The 21,899-nt window shown below is 36.9% G+C and overlaps 11 protein-coding genes across 11 annotated transcripts; 3 read left to right on the top strand and 8 right to left on the bottom strand.

The window, feature by feature from the left end:
* Positions 1 to 283: 283 nt before the first annotated feature.
* CDC37 (Hsp90 co-chaperone CDC37) lies at positions 284 to 1,804 on the bottom strand (the record flags this gene model as incomplete). Its single annotated transcript, XM_033909516.1, has 1 exon — positions 284 to 1,804. The coding sequence occupies one exon, from the start codon at positions 1,802 to 1,804 to the stop codon at positions 284 to 286; it is 1,521 nt and encodes a 506-aa protein (XP_033765407.1).
* A 255-nt stretch (positions 1,805 to 2,059) lies between these two features.
* Positions 2,060 to 2,680, bottom strand: TAF10 (Taf10p; the record flags this gene model as incomplete). Its single annotated transcript, XM_033909515.1, has 1 exon — positions 2,060 to 2,680. The coding sequence occupies one exon, from the start codon at positions 2,678 to 2,680 to the stop codon at positions 2,060 to 2,062; it is 621 nt and encodes a 206-aa protein (XP_033765406.1).
* A 224-nt stretch (positions 2,681 to 2,904) lies between these two features.
* SEC5 (exocyst subunit SEC5) lies at positions 2,905 to 5,823 on the top strand (the record flags this gene model as incomplete). The annotated part of the gene is made up of 1 exon (XM_033909514.1): positions 2,905 to 5,823. One exon carries the CDS (start codon positions 2,905 to 2,907, stop codon positions 5,821 to 5,823), a length of 2,919 nt encoding a protein of 972 aa, XP_033765405.1.
* An 85-nt stretch (positions 5,824 to 5,908) lies between these two features.
* Positions 5,909 to 7,243, bottom strand: TRM82 (Trm82p; the record flags this gene model as incomplete). Its single annotated transcript, XM_033909513.1, has 1 exon — positions 5,909 to 7,243. The coding sequence occupies one exon, from the start codon at positions 7,241 to 7,243 to the stop codon at positions 5,909 to 5,911; it is 1,335 nt and encodes a 444-aa protein (XP_033765404.1).
* Positions 7,244 to 7,889: 646 nt separating this feature from the next.
* SEC1 (Sec1p) lies at positions 7,890 to 10,064 on the top strand (the record flags this gene model as incomplete). The annotated part of the gene is made up of 1 exon (XM_033909512.1): positions 7,890 to 10,064. One exon carries the CDS (start codon positions 7,890 to 7,892, stop codon positions 10,062 to 10,064), a length of 2,175 nt encoding a protein of 724 aa, XP_033765403.1.
* Positions 10,065 to 10,158: 94 nt separating this feature from the next.
* On the bottom strand, positions 10,159 to 10,680 carry CWC15 (U2-type spliceosomal complex subunit CWC15; the record flags this gene model as incomplete). Its single annotated transcript, XM_033909511.1, has 1 exon — positions 10,159 to 10,680. One exon carries the CDS (start codon positions 10,678 to 10,680, stop codon positions 10,159 to 10,161), a length of 522 nt encoding a protein of 173 aa, XP_033765402.1.
* Positions 10,681 to 11,008: 328 nt separating this feature from the next.
* NBP2 (adaptor protein NBP2) lies at positions 11,009 to 11,719 on the top strand (the record flags this gene model as incomplete). The annotated part of the gene is made up of 1 exon (XM_033909510.1): positions 11,009 to 11,719. The coding sequence occupies one exon, from the start codon at positions 11,009 to 11,011 to the stop codon at positions 11,717 to 11,719; it is 711 nt and encodes a 236-aa protein (XP_033765401.1).
* Positions 11,720 to 11,897: 178 nt separating this feature from the next.
* ACL4 (Acl4p) lies at positions 11,898 to 13,058 on the bottom strand (the record flags this gene model as incomplete). The annotated part of the gene is made up of 1 exon (XM_033909509.1): positions 11,898 to 13,058. One exon carries the CDS (start codon positions 13,056 to 13,058, stop codon positions 11,898 to 11,900), a length of 1,161 nt encoding a protein of 386 aa, XP_033765400.1.
* Positions 13,059 to 13,294: 236 nt separating this feature from the next.
* On the bottom strand, positions 13,295 to 15,853 carry SSY1 (Ssy1p; the record flags this gene model as incomplete). The annotated part of the gene is made up of 1 exon (XM_033909508.1): positions 13,295 to 15,853. One exon carries the CDS (start codon positions 15,851 to 15,853, stop codon positions 13,295 to 13,297), a length of 2,559 nt encoding a protein of 852 aa, XP_033765399.1.
* Positions 15,854 to 16,233: 380 nt separating this feature from the next.
* Positions 16,234 to 20,151, bottom strand: SAC3 (Sac3p; the record flags this gene model as incomplete). Its single annotated transcript, XM_033909507.1, has 1 exon — positions 16,234 to 20,151. The coding sequence occupies one exon, from the start codon at positions 20,149 to 20,151 to the stop codon at positions 16,234 to 16,236; it is 3,918 nt and encodes a 1,305-aa protein (XP_033765398.1).
* Positions 20,152 to 20,579: 428 nt separating this feature from the next.
* Positions 20,580 to 21,677, bottom strand: HOM2 (aspartate-semialdehyde dehydrogenase; the record flags this gene model as incomplete). Its single annotated transcript, XM_033909506.1, has 1 exon — positions 20,580 to 21,677. The coding sequence occupies one exon, from the start codon at positions 21,675 to 21,677 to the stop codon at positions 20,580 to 20,582; it is 1,098 nt and encodes a 365-aa protein (XP_033765397.1).
* Positions 21,678 to 21,899: the final 222 nt, after the last annotated feature.

Genomic DNA, 21,899 nt, shown 5'->3' with positions numbered 1-21,899 from the left:
TCAATATATTTCAAAAGACCAGTTTTTTTCACATTTTACACTTCCAGTTCTTTGTGTAGTATATACAGATCACACATGCACACACTCAGAAACACATGCACTAATAGAAAGTTAGATATTACATACTCACGTACAAAGATAGTCACAAAATCTCTGCTGTAATTTTTATGATTTACTTTATTGATCATCAATTTTTTTCTTTTTTTTATTATGTATATATGGAGATAACAATGAAAAAAGAAAATAGATACACGCTACACCCATGAATTAGCTATATAAATTGTTAGTCAACTGTATCGGCAGTATCCTTGACCTCTTCATGCTTCTCTCCACCACCATTACGGTCGCTTAAGGACAGATTCTCCATAGTGGCGTCTTCGTGGTCTTGCTCGTATTGATCTTTCAAACTTTGGAAATCCTTCTCGTTTTCTAAAATGGCTTTAATTCCGATAATGTCAATGTCGTTAAACACTTCCAAAATTTTCTCAGCTTCTTCGATTGGTATATCTTCGAACACTTTGTTAATATTATCCAAGTTTTTGGTCATTATAGCTTCTTGCATTTTCGCCGGTATTAAAGTTTTAAAAACTTTAACTTTTTTCACTTCTTCAGGATCCTTAGAATTAAAGTCAGGCAAGTTTACTTCTAACTCTGTAGAATCATCTAGTGATTTCAGTTGGATCGTCTCCACCCCTTCGGCATTCGATTCATCCATTTCCTCTTGCTGTAAAATTTTGGAACGTTTTTGAACGTGCAAGAATTTTTCTTGAACCGATTTCAAAAATGACTCTTTGCCCATTGGCTTGTCCTTGTTGAAGATGACCTTCTCGAAAAACATATTAATAACATTTGATAGTTCAATCGGATTTAAAAATGGTATCTTCTTTAAGTCGTAGATCTCCTTAATGTAAGCCATCAATTCAGATTGATGAATGACTTGTAAAGTCATTTTATCATCACCGTGCAACTGATACTCAAAGGCCTTCATCATTAAGGCATCCTTTTGTTGTTCTGAAATAATAGGTAAATGCTCCAGTAAGAATTTCTGAGACTTGGAGTACTCATTAATAGATATTTTACCAAATTCTTCAGTTTCCTTGGCCAATTTCATAGGATCATCTTTAAATTCGATAAAAGTTTGTGGTGTTGATGATTTAGCCAATTTATTAAGAATATTAGAATCCGCAGTGCTTGCAAGAGCCCCTGAAGAAACTGCTTCCAGCGGCTTAGCCTCTCCCTTTTGCTTGTTCATGAAGCTACTATCAAATCCAGTATGAAAATCGTCAGATGAAATGTAAGCATTTTTCTCCTTATATAATTCATCTAATTTCTTCTTAGCCTCTACAGTAACTGAATCAATTTTAGCCCTATGTTTCAAAATAGCATCCCTTAAGAGAGATGGGTTCTTGGGGTCTTTGCCCTCTTTGGACAAATCTTTGGCTAATTGTTCAAAAAGATCTTCAACCATTTCATTGTATGTTGCAATCTCAGGATCGACATTTTTTCCTTTACTTTTCTCTAACTTATCAAAATTTGCATTCAAGAATATAGTAACGGCTGACAAGTCAGCGAGAGCACTTTCAGGTAAATTGCTCAAAATTTTGTCTACCCTTTTGTTCAGATGAGAATACATGTCCACTTGTGTCTCCAGATTTTTGATATCTTGATTTCTTTTGAATCGTTGCTCATGGATACTCTGTTGTTTCCATTTGATGAACGATTTCTTGTCCACATTAGGATGCACTTCGACATCAGAATCATCTGATAGTTCAATCTTGTCCCACTTAGAATAATCAATAGCCATTTTTTTTTCTTTATGTAGATGTTCGATGTTTCGGTCGTTCCTTTATTCTGATAAAGTGTTGATGCAACGGAGGTGTTCTCTTATATCACAAATCCTTCCTGATCCTTAAGTAAAAAATCGTGAAAAACGGATCTTCACAAAGCGTGTCGAATTTGCGTGAATACATATTCCAATCAATCTCGTAGCGGATTATATATTTAAAAGAGTTGCATACTGCTACACTATATACATATTTCCTTTTCCACGTGCTAGTCACTACCGATAAAAGTCAGGACGACCTATATTGAGCCCATACTCAGCAACAGCGCTACTGAGATCGTTCACCGTCAGAACAACTTTGCTTGCTGTAGTCTTCTCATTCTGTTGATGTTGTTGCTGTGATATCTGCTGCACACCAGGCTGCTGCTGCCCTTGCAATAGCTGCCTAGCTCTCGCTTGACTATTGTTTGCATTAGATACCGCCACAGAGGACCTGATCCTCGAATACTCGTAGGCATCCTTAGCTATATCGCTAACAAACTTTTGAGTAGCCAGTGCTAAAAGTCGTTTCACTCGTATGTCTGCCACGTTAAATCCGTTCTTGGTTAGATAGTAGTCTACCACAGCATCGGGGATGATTGGAGGAGTATTGTCCATCATCTCTAGAATCTCCTCCAATGTCTTATCTTTTCTTGTAAATTCGGGTATACCAAATGCATTTTCACTTCCATCATCCACTACAACCTCTCTCTTTTGCTTCCTTTTCATGTTTCCTGCGATAGAGTCATCATCAGCATTGTTCCCATCGTCAGCACCAGTCACTGCTGGAAAAGGTGTTTCTAATTGTCCTTCTTGATTATCATCAAACTCAGCATCGTAATCTTCCTCAAAATCCATGGTTTTAAGCTAGTCTGTCCTTTGTTCTTCGCTGCTAGTTCTTTTCTACTCCAGCAGTGAAACTGAATTTGCAGCTTCTTTTATTTTTCGTTTCTGTCCCAACTGAAAAAACAAAGTATCAACATCAACTATTTCAACTAAAGTGACAAAAATAAGCTACGTTACCGTTGCTACACTAAGAAAAGAATTTCTATTAAGAAAATACCGGAAACAAGCCTGGTACTATGGATAAATTTCAAGTTGGCGATGAGCAACTGCTCCGGTTTTATCAGTTGAAGACCACTAATCCGACCCATTCGTGGACACAAGATTCCTCAAAGTTGAATAATGATGAGGCTACAAGCAATGAAGTTGGCGTGGAATCGTCATTCGACATACTGAAAGATTTTAAATATGGCAATCAAATTAGCATTGACAAGGAATCGAAAGCATACTTAAACGATGAATCCTTAAGTTATATTAGGGATCCCTTGAATGGCCAAGAGATGTCTAAAGAACTGCAACATATGCCAAATGATTCAACGCGGTTGAACTATCTTGTCAACAGTAAACAATTTAACGTCAAGGCCTTTCTGAGAGATATGCACAAACAAGACTCCTTTAATGATCTAAATAACTCGTTGGACAGGTTGGATAGTGATATTCAAGACCAATCTATACATCTGAAACAACTGGTTGGTAAAAACTTCACCAAGTATGTTAAAATTAAGAACAAGTTAGATCAAATTTACAAAGAATTTGACGAGAAAACGAATGAAAAAAACCAAGCAGATTCACCAAAAGAGAATCAAATAAATGTCGAAAGTTTAAATAAAAAGGTGGACGATGTTATTAGAACAACCACCTTCAAACTGAAACCGCTAATGGACAACTATCAGAAAATTTTGAATTACCAAGCCACCAAGAAATTTATTGAACTGAATAAGTTTTACTTCAATTTGCCTAAATCTTTGAAGAGATGTTTAACTAACAACGATTTCAATGAGTTCATGATCGAATATTCAAAAGGCCTTACTCTCCGTCGTGATTTCAACCAGAGTTCAGATGCTTCACAGTCACTTGTCATTAAAAGAATTTGGACTCAAGTGGAAAATTTATTAATCATGTATAAAGATTTGATTTGGAACAATTTAATAAATTCGAATTTCAACGTTGATCAACCTCAAGAAACAATTTTGTCCCTCTTTTCAAAATTGTTGAACTTAGAAAACTTTATCAACAATAGCCAAAACGAAAGTCAAGGTGGTGACAAAAACACTGCCTCATCATCTAGTGAAAATCCAATTCTAAGATGGATGTCCATCAAACTGAATGGTTTTCAAAGCGACCTAAGGGAGTTATCTGGTCACATGGTTAATAAAATCATTCATTCTCAAAGGCTCATATTACAGAACAATACTAATCAAGATAATAGCCAAGGATGCGTGGAGCTGTCGTATTATTTGAAAATCAATCAGTTATTTCAAATTATAAGTGATACCGGCAAAGATAATGAAGGTTTGAAAAGTGCCGTTGACTCCAATAAAGTTAACACCATTTCTGGAACTAGCTATCTAAACTTGAACTGCCAACCCAGCTCTCAAGGATTAACTGATTCCCCAACTATTATCGAAATGTGGCTATTGATTTTAAAATATATTAACGACCTTTGGAGGATTTGCGATCAATTTATAGAATTCTGGGAACATATCGAAAAGTTCCTCGATGGGACTTATCAAAATTCCATTATAAATGAAAAGAGAAAGGAAAATATCCTGATTGGTGATTCTAATATTATCGAATCATACCAAAAGAGTTTAATATTGAAAGAAGAACAAATCAACGAGGTTAGATCAAAGGGCGAGGAATTCATCAGTTCAGTTTCACAGAATTTATTATCATTTTTCATGTCTTCTCAATCGTCTCTACCATCATCATTGAAGAAGGATCATGCTGGAGATGTTGCTCGCGGCAATAAAGACTCGGGGTCACCTTTGGATTATGGATTTATACCACCAAATTGTAATGGATTAAGTTGTTTGAGATACCTACCGAAAATTGTGGAGCCCATTTTGAAGTTCTCTACCGAACTAGCGCAATTAAATATTACAACTAACGGAATTACCATTTGCAGAAACACTCTATCGACCATAATTGACCGTTGCGTAGGTGCCATATCCTCTACGAAATTGAGAGATATCTCTAACTTTTATCAATTGGAGAATTGGCAAGTTTATGAAACGGTTACATTTTCAAGCAAATCACAGGACAATAGTAAGAGTTTAACTTTTGAATATGGTGTGACACAATTTCCGGAAATTGTCACTTCGTTTCAAGAAGTGAGTATCAAAACTACTAGGGATCTATTATTCGCATTTGAAAAATTACCAATCATTAACGGAATTTCTGTAGTAAGTTACCCCTCGAAACAATTGCTTACAGGCATAGAAATTCAACAGATTATATCAATGGAAGCCGTGTTGGAAGCAATCTTAAAAAATGCAGCAAAGGACAAGGACAATCCAAGAAACTCTCACACTATCTTAACATTAACAAATCTACAATATTTCAGAGAGTGCGCATTTCCGAATATTTTGCAGTATTTTGATGACGCGTTCGAGTGGAACTTAGCCTCCAAAAACTTAGAATTATTTAGCCTACTATCTAAGATGGAGTCTTCGATTTTCGGTAACTATCTTTCTGACTTAAAGATCAATTTAAGGGATACTCTTGAAGAAAAATTCCATGAAATAAATTGGCCAATGTATACATCAAATTCATTCAGGGTGGGTGATTATATCATAGAAGCGTTGATGATTCTGATTGTTGTTCACAGTGAATGCTTTAGAATTGGACCTCAACTCATTCATAAGATTCTGATTGAGACTCAAATTTTCATAGCGAGATATCTCTTTGAGGCATTTAAGCCATATGTTGGTAATCTTTCCAATGATGGCTCACTACAAATTATAGTGGATTTGGAATTTTTTCAAAAGGTTATGGGCCCATTGCTTGAAAAGGATACCGAGGCTACATTGAAGGCGTGTTTACAAAATTGTTTCCAGAACGACACAAGTAGATTACAAAAATGTATTGATGAAATTAATCCTATTGTATCTGCAAATCTAAAAAGGACCGCTATTCAATTTGCCGCATTCAACTAGGAATAGATGCACTAACAATGATGATTAACACAAATTAGTACGTACCTTTTTTATATTTGTTATAAAGATGTACTACCTATTTCTTTCATGAATAATGTTCTCCATGTTTTCTTAATGAGGAAACGTTGTACAATGGATAAATTTCTTCTTTCTTGGTAACCAAATTAAAATCTCCTTGTACTGATTGTATGATGGCATCATCAAATTTGTTTGATTTTTCATTGTCCACGCCAAAGCTGTTATCATTAGAGTTATATTCAATGAATTTGGCAAAATCCCTTTGCACACCAGATGAATCTGTATTATCTAAGGTGACTTGGAATTCATTATTTTGGGCGGATAATGAAATGACATTATATGGAAAAGTTATAATTTGCTTAAGTGTAAGATTACCTTTTTGTTTTTCGGATATTTCCAGAATTACTATGCATTTTGTAGCTTCGACGAAAAACGCAACAAACGGTAGGTTGCGTAACTTTATAATTTTACTGACGGCAAATTCAATAACATTACTATCTACATTCTGGAATTTTGGTGGTGCTAAATGTTGGTCAGTCAAGTAAGGTTTAATCAAACCACTGTAATCGAAAGTGAACAAATTTTTACCAGTTTTCCAATCCCAAGCGAAGATTTTATCATCACCACCTGCACTTAATAACAAATAATCCCTGCCACAGCATATGGAAGAAACAAAATGCTTATGGCCGAACAACCATTTGTCCACAATGTAGCATTGCGGATAATGAGAAATTCTAATATGCTCATCTCTATCACTAGTGACTATGAATTGACGACCGTCAGAGTCTTTGATCATGTGCACATCAGTCAACATAGAGACATGGCCAAGGATAGGTTCTTGAGTAAACTTTTCTTCCGGGCTGGAATTAATGTCGATGGAGTATACATCACCAAATTTGTCAGCTATGATAACTGTGGTACCATCTTCGGCTATAGAAATGGCATTCGGTCTCTTAGGGAAACAGAACCTTTCTGTCAGCTTCAAGACATTCTTGGAAGTTTTGTCAACATCGAAAACTAAAAGGGATTTGTCAGAGTCCGCACATGCAATTAGTCTTGATTCATCGGGTGTTAGTCTCAGATTCCTTATGTACGAATATATTGGAGGGGCGCCAATACCTGGAGATGGTATCTTAGCTTCTATCTTGGTTATGGAATCGCCTTTATTACTTTTTAATTTTTTGTTTTTGTTTTCATTTTCGCTGACTTGCCCTTGCTGCTCCTTAACAATAATTTTCTCCACTCCTTCAGTTTTATTGAAATCATCAGACCATTTCCCAGCAAATTCCCAGTGATTTGGCGATTGGTATTTGAAGCTCAAAATACAATTCTTTATAATGGCGAACACCAACGAGCCATCACGAGAGGTGAGTGTACTCTGCAAAGGATGAATTATACTCATTTTAAAACACACACGGAGCGACAAATCCAACTATACTTTAGTTGATTTGTATATATCAATACACCATTACTTGTAAAAAATTTTTTCATCTCATCGATTTTTTTCACTTCGCTATTTTTTTTCGCTGGTTTAAAGCATGTGAGATAAATGTCATGTTTAATGACGGTGGCATAAAATGAGAACATGTAACGATATTATCAAAAAAACTATGTTTATGAGCCACTTTTTGCTTGCATATTGCGAAATGTATTCCCTGTTACGATGATACTTAACCTTGATGTGATAGCCTTCTTAGCCTTCCTATCTAATATGTTTATCCTTCGGAAGTAAAATATCAGTGATCTTACATTCCCTAGGTTGCGTTATGGGCGTTGTTCCTGACACCCTTTAAAACTCATCGAATAGCCTGTCGACTGCACACTTATTATTGTAATACGGTGTTAATCGTAATAGGAGAATGGTCGTTTCGTCTTATGTTCCCGCAATTCTTGCTGTTGTGGTCACACAGCACGGTGTTTTTCTCTTGCTTAAACGATCAATTTGAGGCCCTATTGAAACTCATAGCCCATTGCTTTGTAACACCTTAAAAGTAAGTAGAATTTATTGGCAAAGTAGGAGAGTGTACACATGCTTTGTTTGACGAACTATGTCTGATTTAATTGAACTACAGAGGAGCTACCTAATAGGGGTTTTGAATCAGATTGAGACGAGAAATAACTTAAAGTTTCTTATTATCGATAAAACTGTGGAGACGATATTGAGTTACCTTTTCCTCACACCTCAAGAACTTTTAAATAATGTCACATCTGTTGACTTAATTGATTCCCCCACAAGGAAAGGACAGACTTCCATAGAAGCTATTTATATATTGGAACCTACAAAATATAACATTAATTGCATTGACGCTGATTTTATGGTAAGACCCCCAAAATACAGAAGATGTCACATCAGATTCTTACCAGGATTGACAAACCCTATATTCCAATTCTTTCAATCGAAACGTTATATTGCTCAAAATCTAGAGTCATTCAAGCCCATTGAACTAGGATTCTTCGTCAAAGAATCTCAATTCTTCCAAACCTTACAAATGGAACACTCACTGCAGGTTTTTTTCAACGATAACTGCAAGGCTCTAATTCCTACTAACGTGAGGAAGATTGTGGGCTCCCTAGTTAGTTTATGTGTTGTTACTGGGGAATATCCGATTGTCAGATATTCTGTATCGAATCCTGTAGAAGAAGAGGATGCTCGCAACGGAAATGCTGTGGTCAATGGAAATTCTTTAACGAGATCTATTGCGAACGCTTTCCAAATGGCGATAGATACATACGCTCGTAATAATCCTGATTTTCCTCCCCAAAATACTGAAAGACCGCGTTCGATTCTAATAATCACTGATAGAACATTAGACCCCTTTGCCCCAATATTACATGATTTTAGCTACCAAGCAATGGCTTATGATCTAGTAACTAATGTGGATACACAAAAAGATATCTATCATTATTCTGCCGAGAATGAAGCTGGTGAACAGGAGGAAAAGGTTTCCAAATTGGTAGATTTGTATGATCCTGACTGGATCGATTTGAAACATCAGCATATTATGGATGCTAACGAATACATTCAAGGTAGAATTAAAGAATTAATTGCCAAAAACCCTCTTCTAGTTGATAGATCGAACGTAAAGAATACTACCGATTTACTGAGTGTCGTAGCGCACCTAAAGGATTTTGATGAGGAAAGAAGAAGGCTGATTTTACATAAAACCTTAATTGATGAATGTTTAGGAGAGAATGCGGAAAGAAAATTGGCAGATGTCTCTGCTGTTGAACAAAACCTATCCGGATTTGGAATGGATTTTAGTGGTGAAAAGACGAAGCATATTATTGATGATCTCCTACCAGCATTAGCAATGAAGGAACCGACAATATTAGATAAGCTGCGTTATATTATTGCGTATGCTCTTTTCAGAGGCGGAATTATTGAGTTAGACTTCATTAAGTTATTGAACTTTACAGGAATTACTCATGAACATGAAAGTTTCCAGCAGTATTTAAAAATCTTCAGAAACTACGATCTGATGGATTTCAAACTGATCAAAGACAGACCGAAGGATAAACCATTTCAGAAGGAATGGTTTCATGATACTTTAGTGAATGATCCAAATATCTATCACACTTCAAGGTTTGTTCCCGCTGTAGGGAATATTCTTTCAAAAATTATAGCGAATCCATTGTTATTGAGCGAACAATATTTCCCATACTTAAAGGACAAACCAATCGAGCTATTGAATGAAGAAGAATTCCAGGCAGGCTTAGCGAATACCTCTGCTAATTCCTCCTCATCCTTAAGAAATCCCCGCCATAAAGCAGCTTGGACCACGAAAAGCTCTAATATAAAAAAGAACGTACCAAGGCAAAGATTCTTCTATTATATTATTGGTGGTATAACAATCCCCGAAATAAAAGCGGCTTATGATCAATCAAACTTGAAGAATAGAGATATTTTCATTGGCAGCGACGAAACGTTAACACCAACAAGATTCTTAGATGAAGTGGAACGTTTACAGAATCCAAGAGAATTTTTCAAATTCAAGGAAGACCAGCGCCAGCAAATAAATCCGCCTGATTTCCTTTTGAGAGAAATGAAACCAGTGGCACAACCAGTTTCTCATGTTCATTTAAAAAGCCAGGATAACAGTCCCAAGTCTGGTACTTCTAGTCCCAAGGTAACAGGTTCTCTTAAGTCAGAACCTGCCGAAAAAGAGAAGAAACGTAGTAAATTCTCGAGGTTCTTGAAAAGAAAATCTCACCATGATAAATGATCCCTAAAGAGAAAATAGAGTAATAAAAATATCATTTGCTCTTAACAAAAAAAAAAGAAATATAAACGCCCCTTTTATGTATTGTTCCTATGTACTATCTAACATGCTTATGGAGAAATTCATGATGATATTCAGATTTAGTCATATCATTAATGTATCCGGATAATGGCTCTTTTGTGACGTCGTCCTTTATATTTGCCCCTTTGGTGATTTTATGGCGCCCAAACGCCGTGCCCTTTCTCCACGATCGCCTGGATGAGTTTCTCTCCTTTATTTGCTCGTTCTGTTCAAGCTTTATTTTATTTTCCACTCTAGCTTCTTGAATGATCGGTAGATTTTGTATTGAATCTTTTTCGTCATTCCCACTGTGGTTTTCTTTGAGGTACTCTTCCTCCGCAGCATCCTGTTCCTCTAATCCTGCCTCCTCTAAATATTTATCGTTGCTTCTCTCTTCTAGCCCACTGTCTGATTTAGCCTCTACCTCCTCTTTAAATTTCCTGTACTTTAATTTTGTATGTCCTGGTAGTAATCTGGCATGTTCGATGCCTGTTGGTGTATACGCAGCCGCTTTTGCACCGCTTCTTGCTTCTAACTGTGGTCTGTGTGATGTGGTCATGATCTTGTAGTCCTTTCGGATCTCAGCTTCTTAGCAAGTTTCTTCTGCAGCCTTTTGAAGTTTTGTTATTGGTGTTCACTTTTCGTGAAGAGATGGACTATTATTTTTGGTCACTCCAATTTATTTTTCCAGTTGCGAGAAATGGAGAATCCACTTCATAATTAGCTTGTAATGGATAATTCAACACAGTGCACAATAAAAATACGTTTAAATCACACTACAGTAACAGCCGTCAATAAAAAGTAATAGGTACTAACAAATTTAAAGTTTTTTTATCTCAACTTCCTACTTAATTTAGCTTTGACTGACATATTTTATTGAATCCGCGATGGAAACGATGGAAACAACTACACAGAAAGATAGCAGTATTTTGAAGAGTGGTCTTAAAAAAACTATAGGTACCCTCAATGAGGCATTATTACAGAATGGGAGAGAGGCGGAAGTAGTGCAGACAGAAAATAGTGATACAATGGAAGGTACAGAAACCACTACGATTGGTTATATATCAATTAAAGACTATGCATACGCAGATTCAAATCCTCTTCACTATGGTTATTTTGATGGGGACAATGAGGAAGACGAAATGGTTTCGGATTCCTCAAGCGTAGAGGACACATACAATAAAAGGCAAAGCATAACACTACCAGACGACTACATAGTTAACCAACGTGCTGTTGCCCTCTACGATTTCGAACCTGAAAATGATAATGAATTAAGGTTAGCTGAAGGAGACATCGTATTTATCAGCTACAAGCATGGGCAAGGTTGGCTGGTAGCAGAAAATGAGTCAGGATCAAAGACCGGATTGGTGCCGGAGGAATTCGTTTCTTATATACAACCGGAAGATGGCGAGGACGAGGTGGAGAACAAGGCTCGACCTTTTTACTTAACTCACTTGATCACACAAAACATTAGTCCCAAAAACAGTAATAATAATGTTGATGACGATGACGACTACGACGACGATGAATGGGAAGATATTGATGATGTTGCGGAGGTCGAAGCAGGTATAAAAACAAAATTGAATATATCGAATTGAATATAAACGTCAATTGGTTACGGCGGTAAATATTCACTGAAAACGAATAAAGAGATCACCTGGGACTATGCACGGTAGAATTTCCCTTCATCTGTCCCATGTCATAATTTCCGTTTCTTACGGATATATACATATATATCAGTGTATGTACTTATGCATATATTAAATTACAAGACTACTAGTCAGAACACTCTTCCTCTATATCCAACTCTTCCAAGTCTTCGTTCTCATTCACTAATTCTCCCTTTCTGATTTGTGATAATTCTCTTGGATCTAGAGGACCACCAATTTCTTGGAGTAAAGCGGTTGCACCGCCCAATAATTCTTGCACAATTTCATCTTTGCTATCAGCATTGGCACCCGCTTGTAATGCAAAACTTAACGCTAACCTTGAGTCATAGATAAACTGGGAGATTAGTTCATGGGATAAATCCAAAGGAACTTCTTGAATGAGCTGATTAAACTCGTATATATTTTCTGGACGCAGGCTTACTTCAGGATTTTTCAACTTGAAAATCTCTAATTTGCTCATTAAATAATAAGTAAAACCCTCTAGGTAATAACCCTCTATGTTATCTTCATCAATATCCCTAACTGCGGCAATAACTTTCAATGCGACTTCGTAGGCACCTACTTCAAGGCACATCTTTGTTAAGGATAAAAGAGGTTGCAAAAGATCTACGTACTCTGACTGTAAACTAGTTCTTTGAGTTGCGTCGCCGTTTCCATTTATACCACTACCAATTTCCTGCTTCTTCAAGTCAAAGAAATTCCAAGCCTGAGAGAATGCTTCATAGGCCTCTCCAAATTTTTGTTGTGAAATTTTGATAGAACCTAAGGTGGACCATGTTTCAGGGGATTTTCCTTCTGTGAGTTCCATCGCTTTTTGTATTAACTCCTCGCACTGCTCTTCTGCGTTTGGCTCCATACATAAATCTGTCATCCAAATTTCAATCATGGAAAGCAGTCCGCCCACAATTTTTTCAACATGGTCGTTGGTTAACGTTTCACCAATATTAGATATGTTCATTATTCCACGGGTTATTATCGACACACCATCCTGTCCACCCATGATTTGGCCCATGGTGAAGAATTTGTCGGGCCCGCCAATTTGTCCCTCAGGATCTAATTCACAGGCACGTGCTAAGATGGGATAGGCTTTCTCTACTTGTCCATTATCTAGGTATGCATCTGCAAACACTTCATTCAGTATCACATTGTCTGCATTTTCCTTCTTCAATGAACTTTTGAACGGTTTCAATATTTTGAGAGCCTTTTTGGCATTATTTTCAGAGAGAGCTTCTTTAGCTTGTCTAATTGTACCTTCTAGTTCGCTCATCTTCCTTTAATTCCTTACCCTGAGGATGCCTTTAGGTGCAAGCTCTCGACTTCGTTTGAATTACAAACAATACTGTAAACAGGCTACTAATAACTAGTAACCTGCTAAGGTCATCTCATCGAACTTTTTTTCTTGATTTTTCTGAAAAAAAAAAAAAAATCTTTAGTTACCCGCTCATTCAACTACGTAAGGCACTGCTAATACAAAACTCCATTATACAGATAATAATAACAACCCTAGATCAGCCATGTAACTAACTTCTTCGCTCTTTCCTTGTACGTCCCCAAATATTGGCTATGTTCAGTCCAATCGGTTCTGTCCATTTCCCTCCTCCCGCTATCCATATCCAACTGATCCAGCCTTTGAATCTTTGACGTTCCAAGAATTTTATAAGTTGTATAGCTGATAAAGAAAAACATCAAGCCACCATATGCTGAAAAAAAGGCTTTAGTACTCCAAAAATGGTGTATAAAGTTAGGATATCCCATGAAAATAACAAATAATGAACATCCAACTAGACCATAAATAGCTAGATAGGGTTGAAAGGGAGATTTATATGGGTATGATGAATCATTTCTCGATATAATGTCCTTCCTTTGTTTTAGAGCGTAATAGAATCGCAAAAAGGAAAGATTCAATCCCATCCATATAATAGATGTACTAGCGCTCGAAACATTAGCCAAGACATCGAAATTTTCGATTGCGGTTTGGTCAACTGCAATATAAGCAATGACTGAAAATAATGATGAGAATATCACTGATACATAAGGAACACCTCTCTTGTTGCAAATTTCGAAAACAGGTGGTGCTTTTCGTTGTACAGACATGGCGTATAATGTTCTTGAACAACTAAATAGCGAAGATATCCCTGCTGTAGCAGTGAAGAATATCAGTATTGCGTTGAAAGCAGACGCAAAAGTACATAAACCAAAGTTCTGCAGTGCAACTACCCAAGGACTAGAATAGCCTGTTCCTACTGAAATCTGCCTATAATCAATACCACCGCGACAATTGGTCCTGAGTCTCCAGTCCATTCCAGTGCCTTTTATAATAGCTTCATACCTCTTTTCGGAAATACCAGGAAAATATGATAGTAGTCTTGGATCGCCACTATATATATTAATACCCACCGAAAAAATCAAAAAAACGTAAGATATCAATACGATGGAAAATGTCCTCTTTGTAGCAGAAGGAATTGTCTTCCTTGGATTTATAGCTTCTCCACTAGCTAAAAACGTCATTTCAACACCACTAAATGCAAATGTTGAAATCAACATGACTGACGCCGTAGCTAAAAACCGGCCTTTTGCGCCAGAAATGCCTTTTCTGCTTCCTTCTCCAGCATCTGCCAGGTCAAATGTTGGACGATATAGCCCGTAGGTCAAATTTCGGACAGATTTAGAGCTATCCCAATATCTAAAACCAACTTCTTCATGAACATCATTTCCATGCCCGGCATTTAAGATGACCATTGTGAAAACCATCAAAATGGCAATTATCACTTTGCTGATACCAGCGACGTAAACAATTTCACCCATTATGCTAACGTCCAATAAATTTACTACAATGCTGAATGCTGAAAACAGTGTGATAAACCCCGCTGTTACTCCCTTTGATATATTCACATTGTTATAATAGCTAAGATAAAATGTACTCGAAGAAACTTGAGCAGGAAGGGCGAGCATACATGAAATCCAATATGTCCAGCCCAATGCAAACCCGAAAGCATCCTCTACGAATCTAGAAGCCAATCCTGAGAACCCAGAAGATACAGGAATAAGAGTGGATAACTCTGTAAATGACAACATTGTCGCTAAAATGATACTACCTGTAAGTCCAAATCCAAGTAGAGTACCAAATGGTCCAGCAATGGAAAAAGCTTTTCCTGAGGTTAGGAACAACCCCACACTAAAGCAGGCCCCAATAGACAGCATTTGGATATGGCGCACTTTTAGTTTCCGTTGAATATGGTATTTCCTAGTTGCTCTGGACCTATTGAAAACCTTTTCAATGTCATGCAGCAGTGACCCACCTCCTACAGCGGATTCACCGCCTGAAAAACCCTGCTCATTTAATTCGTCAATGGCATGTTCTTTATGTGTCATGTCAACGTTTTCATCTATTGCAATATTTCTGTAACTGGCATTATCGATTACATCAGTGCTGAAACTGGATATAGAACTGTTTCCTTTGATGTGGCCCTCTGCATTGTTATTATAATGACCTCTTCTTTTCAATTTCCCAGGAATACCAATATTTTTCTTGAAGAATTTTGAGGTTATGTTTTTCATTCTAGAGTATCTATCGAGGGGCAGAACATAATTTGAAGGCCCAAGCGGCGAATATTGTTGATTTAATGAATCTTCGTTCAAAATATGTAAATCATTTCTAATGTTTTGGCAGAAAAATTCTTCCATCCTTTCTCTAAGCTCATATTCCCTTTGAACACGTCTGTTATAGGTCTGAAAATCTTGAATAGGCTCTTGATAACTTTGTTCCTCTTCTGTGCTAAGCATGTCTTCCATAGTCAAGTGCTTCTTTTTAGCATATTTATCCGTTAAAAAAAACCTTTGGTTTTGTATTGAGCTTCTATATAATTCAGCGTCGTTCCAACCTTGCTCCTCAATAATGCTCTTTAGGATGCCAGTGTCTATACTACCTGGTATACTTATACTTCCATCTGTATCATTCTTAGCAATGCTGGACGAAGTATCACGTTCCTGTGAATGAGAATCTGTAAATTGGATATTGTGTTTATTGGGAAAGAGATCGTATATCTGGTTGATAGAACTCATATTCCTCAAGGAAGTCCCTTTTTTTGAGCAATTTATAACTTTCTGGCTTTTTATGACACTCCTGTTTCTTTTCTCCCCTAAAGATGCTTCTAATAGTCTTTAACAGTATATAATTATGATAAGCAATGCATATGTGAAGTGAATATATCGGAAGACTTTTCGCTTGAGGTTTTGTATGTATATTCAGTAATTCTTTTAACAAAACTCTGTGGTTGAAGTCCTGGCTTCACTTTTTGGACAACCATTGGATTTTTCCTTCCGCCGAGCTTTAGAGAAAAGAATGAAATATTAGCAGTAATACGAAATGCGTAAATTAGTACTTTTTTCATAACCCTACAGAAAAAATGCACATTTCGTTTATTTATATATTACAAATGCTTTTAATCATTATTTACTTTTTTCTTTACAGAATCAATCAGAACCTTGAGTTCTAATATACTATCAGGAATGTCCTCCTTACCTTGATCGGCTCCATCTAACACTGGAGTTACAGGGTTAAATGGTGTTTTACATATTTCCTGATTTCCTGGGACTCTTTCAAAAACATTTTTTGAATACCCAGATGTACTCCTCTGACTTTTAATTAATTGTTGGGATTGTATATCCGTAGTGTTATTCCCACTAAAACTTGAGGCTGGCAAATTGTTACTATGGCTTGGTGTGCTAACGGGCAATACGGTATGTAAACTAGTAACTCTTGAATTTTTTCTGAATTTCATTGCCAGATGAGATGGTAGTGGTGGTGAGGTAGATGTACCAGATGTATTTGGTCTAGAAGCTAAAGGGGTTTTAAATTGGCTCGAATGGGAAGTTGACAGAAGTATTGGCAGCTTTCTTTTCTTGATTCTTGGTGATGCGGCTATATGCGATTCTAGGTGCGCGTAGGTGTTCCTTTCGCCCATTCGTTGTTGGTATTTGTTTTTCTCTTTTTCCAGCATTTTCTTCATCTTTTGATCAATGTCCTTTGTAGTTTGTAATTGAGTGTTACGTGAGTGAATGCCAGCCAATGATCTTTTCTGACGGAGCGTTTTATCATATTTTCCCCTTTCTGTCAACTTGTACACATAAGATTGTGATATTTCGTATAATTTGTCTTCCAAACACTTATGAGGGGATTCTTCAGTGAGATTCATTAAATCGATACGTTCAACAACACTACTATAGTTTTTAGATATCCGGTTTAATTTCAGCGATTGCTTGATGGTAGTTTCCGATAATGTATTTTCTGCGGATTCCCAATAAATAATCAAAAGGGAAAAGCACATGTTTGTATTTAGCGAAACACCGGTAATTAACTTTATGAGTTCTTCACCGTCATCTTTTAGTTTCATCTCCAAATCAAATATATCGGGATTCGTAACACCTGTATTAAATATCAATAATTGCAAATCACTAAAATCGGATGGTTCATATTCATCATTAATACAGATTATTCTGCTAGAAATAATATTATTGTTGAAATTTTTTGAATCCTGCATAGTTCGCAGGTTGAACTTACTCAAGATCCAACGGTTTGAGAGCGATGTCCAATCTTTCGCATAAATGAATATATTTGCTGGAGTGAGAGAGTTAGCGGGAAACTTCTCCGTTAGGTTATCATAATAGATTGAGTGCATATCCAACGGTTGCCATAGTTTCGAGACCCTTGTTAAATGAGTTGCAAACTTGTTGAACTCGTCATTTACAGGTGAAAACACTATATTCTTATCTGAAGACGATAGTATGAATGATGAATTCACATTACCCTTATACGGGGTTCTCAGTAAGCAGGTAGATTTTTTAAGGCCCGGTACTCCTAATTGGTGGCTCACGAGCTTGATTTCTTCCCTCTTCTTCTCTTCTAGTATGCGATTCTCCTTTGCTCGAGAATAAGATGCTTGCCATTTCTCAAAGAACCGCTTTCTCAAAGCAGTATTCCTTTTCAAGTCAGCGCGAGAATCCATGTATATCAGATACAACTTTTCATGAAGAAATGCATCATAAAGTTCATGGGCCATCTTGTCAACGAGAATTTTCCTATATTTAACCTCTGAGACTTCATGCTTAACAATATCAGTCACGTTACTGCTTACTATTTCCACTATCAACTCATTTGCTATTTGTTCCGTGATTTTTTGCTTGTCAGCATCTTCCCTTTTTTTTTTCAATTGTGCTTTCTCCTCTTCCATTTGTTCTATCTCTTTCCTTCTCATTTCTTCTTGCTCTGTACTCACACTCTCGAATTTTTCGTCATACATACCATTGTTGGTTGTGGATTTCATATAAATTTTGGAAGCTTGCACTTCAGAATTTGGTAATGATCCATTAAAAAGAGGTGGGGAACTTGCACCTGTAACAGTTTTAATTTGTTCATGTTTCTGTCCGGATAAGTATCCCGGAACCTGCTGAGTTAATAAAGGATTTATTGGTAAAGTTTGAGATTGAGATAATTGGGAGGATTGCTTAAATTGCTGTGAAAAAGGAAAGTCATTGGGCCGCGTGACAGTTCTGTTTGGGGAGTCATTAATCTTCGGTTCAAAAGATTGGTTTTGGTTCAACTTTACGTTAAAGTTGTTAGCAGAATCTTTCATATAAGAAAGTTGACCCACTGTAGAAGGTACCCTGTCAGTTTCCGGAGCCGATTTTACATTAATCAAAGAATCAAAATGATCTTTACCGCAATTAATTAAACTCTCATAAGTAGTTTTTTGCAATCTGCTTTCTAGGCAGTTTAAGTATGTTTTCTTTAATGGCTGCGTTTCGGGTAATTTGTGAGAATAATGTTGTAGTGTTTTCAAGTCTGCTGAATCTCCATTTATGATTTCAATTGAGTAATAATCACAGAATTCAATTATCTCTTGCCGATGATTGAAGAGCAGCATATTCTCTAAATAGTGGAATGGGATCGGTTTATGCTTTTTGTTCAAAGTATGTGATAAAGCTCTCAACGCATAAAACCTAATTTCTGTCAGATGCATTTGCAAAAAAAATCCCATCAATAATGGCAAGTTGGGTGATTGCATTAATTGGAAAAATCTTGCATAAAAGTTTAAACAATTCTCGGTTTTAACAAACCCACGTTCAGTATAAGCTGAGTTAGATATAATCCTTCTAAAGCACAAAGCCGTTTGAACCAATTTATCTTGTAAAATATGTTCAGGCAATCTTTGAATATTCTCATCGTATTGGGGGTCTCTTATTTTACTCAAGAGGGCATAAGCTCGAAATTCAGCTTCATTTGGGCATGTTCCGCCGCTAGAACGAACGTCGTCGTATATCTCCGATAATGTAATCAGGGACTTATGTAATTGTTCAAGTTCCTGTTGAAGCGAAAATTCCACATTTGATTTTACCATTATATGCAGAATTAGAAGGTGTATCCTCACAATACGCTCATTACAATCAATCGCTTCAGGCCCTGAATAGTTCTGATACGTAAAGTCTTGCCTTATGGATCTCATCCTATCCCATAAGAACCCTTCACTTTCAGGTAATGTCGTTAATAAGTTATCAACAATATAGTCCAATGTCTTGACTAAAATATGCGGTGGTCTAACGTCAGAGGGTAAGGGAGGAGCTGCTGCTGCTGCTGGCCTCGCGAAGACTTTTAATGCTCTGGTTCTGGAAGCCTTTTTGTCATTTGGTTGATTTTTTTCATATGAATAGACCGTGTATTCAACATTTCTTCTTGATCTTTCAAAAATGGGACACATATCTAGACAGGTGCCTTGAAATACTATTGCATCGTAAAGATCCTTTGCTGAATCAGCTTTATCTACTAACCCTTTTTCTTCCATTATCGTACGCTCGGTATTTCTCATTTTTTTCAGCGTTTCATACAATTCATTGAGATCGTCTATGGATTCTTCCAATGAGATCATTTTTTCTTGATTAGCCTTATCCCAGGGATCTTGTACAAATATCCTCTTTTTCAATTGAGGTTCTTGATTAATCAAAAACCTCGGTAATTCTCTTGGTTTGTGTGATCTTCTCTGGAATCCTAAACTATCAGGGGAGGAAACTAAAGGGCCTACAAGCTGAATTGTCTTATCATCGCTTGTCATATATTTCTTCTTTTGATCTGGTTTATTTTCCATATGGGAAGGTGAGTGTGAGAGATCTTGTGACGGCTGTCCTGACTTGACCTGAGGAGCAGAGTGTACCATGAAAACATTTTTCGAAGAATTTGTACCATTGCCATTTAAAAAGAAATTGTTGCTGCTAACATTAGCATTGTTACTAGTACTATCATTATTTGCAGGCCCTTTGAAAAAATCGAAATTAGTGGAAGGCACTACGGAGCCAAATGATGTGTTCATTTAGGGACGCCTTCCAAGAGTATTACCTGAAATGAGTACCAACAGAGCTGTTATAAGTGTATCCTAACCTTGGATATATCTGCTGCTTTCCTCTTTGCTTCTGTCTCTGTGTAAATGAGTTTTATATATGCATTAATACGCTCTGTTTAGCTTTTTTTTCTTGGGTCAGCGAATTACCTTTTTTTGAAGTGGAAGAAAATTAATAAAGCAAGATTTGTGTACTATTATACTGAAAGAAAAAGAGGAAGAGAAATTAATAAACATTGAATTACGGATTCTCGAAATTCAAAAAATTCATAATTGATAATAAAGATCTACGTTTCAAATTATTATACGTATATTCATACATATATATTTATTTACTTGTTTTGTATTTTTTGTTCGTTCGAAAATAAAGCAAGATGAGGACATAACTTCGCAATTTCTTCTTAAATCAAGTTTCTTGCTAGCAAAATTTCGGCAATCAAGACACCAGAACCAGCGGCACCAATAATGGTGTTGTGGGAAAGTACAACCATTTTGAAGTCCAACAATGGGTCTTCTCTGATTCTACCAACAGAGACACCGTAACCGCTGTCTCTGTTTCTGTCCAATCTTGGTTGAGGTCTATCAGGTTGTTCCAAAACATGAATAGTTTGTTTTGGAGCAGAATGGCAGCCCAATTTGTAAGCGTCACAGACGTATTCTTTCAGACATGTCTTGACTTGTTCGACTGATGGAGCAGGTCTATTCTTGAATCTCAAAGAGATACATTCGGTGTGGCCGTCAGAGACAGCGACTCTGTTACATTGAGCAGAGACTTTGATTTCTTCTGGAGTCAATAATTTGACGTGAGTTTTGTCTTCTGCCAATGGGGCCAAGATTTTCTTGGTTTCCCATTCCATCTTGTCTTCTTCACCACCAATGTATGGAATGATATTGTCTAGGATATCAATACCTGGCACACCTGGAGAGAAACCTGCACCTGAGATTGCTTGCAAAGTAGTGGTAGTCAAGGCGTCAATAGGACCGAATTTTTCAATTAAAGGCTTCAATGGCGCAACTAAGCCTGCAGTGGAACAATTGGAAATACAGATGATGAAACCTGGTCTTGGCTTGCCTTGAACCTTGGCGGTTTCTAGCTTCTGAGCCACAATATCTAAATGCTCAGGGTTGACTACAGGAACGATCAATGGTACATCTTGTTCCCTTCTGTAATTTTTGGCATTGGAGACAATGGCGATGCCGGCTTCCATGAATTCCTTTTCAATGGCACCAGCATAGTCAGCGTCCAATCCCGAAAAGACTATGTCACATTCTTTGAAGAATTCAGATTTACATTCGGAAACAACGATGTCGGTAGCGGATTCTGGAAGCAAATCGGTTTGCTTCCAGTTCACAGCATCAACGTATTTCTTACCTGCTGATCTAGAAGAGGCCCCAAGAACTTTCAGTTCGAAATGAGGGTGATCGGCCAACAAAAGAATGAAACGTTGACCAACGGAACCAGTAGCACCTAAAACACCAGCAACCTTCTTTCCAGCCATATTAGAAAGCTTTTCTTTTGTTATTATTTAGTTTGCGTGTGTATTTAAATGAAAACAAGAAGAGCAAGATTTAATTATGTGCTCAAAAGTAAATGAATAAATAAGTACTGTTCTTTTATTTATTTTTTCTGCTTTTCGATTTTTCTTTGATATTTTGAACTGAAAGTAATCACAGGAAAATGAGTCAATCAATGCCTGACAACGTAGTGTGAAAAAAAAGTG

Source organism: Saccharomyces paradoxus, chromosome IV, assembly GCF_002079055.1.
Source record: "Saccharomyces paradoxus chromosome IV, complete sequence".
Lineage (NCBI taxonomy): Eukaryota > Fungi > Ascomycota > Saccharomycetes > Saccharomycetales > Saccharomycetaceae > Saccharomyces > Saccharomyces paradoxus.
Note: the sequence above shows the minus strand (reverse complement) of the source record. Positions and strands in the feature narration are given on the sequence as shown.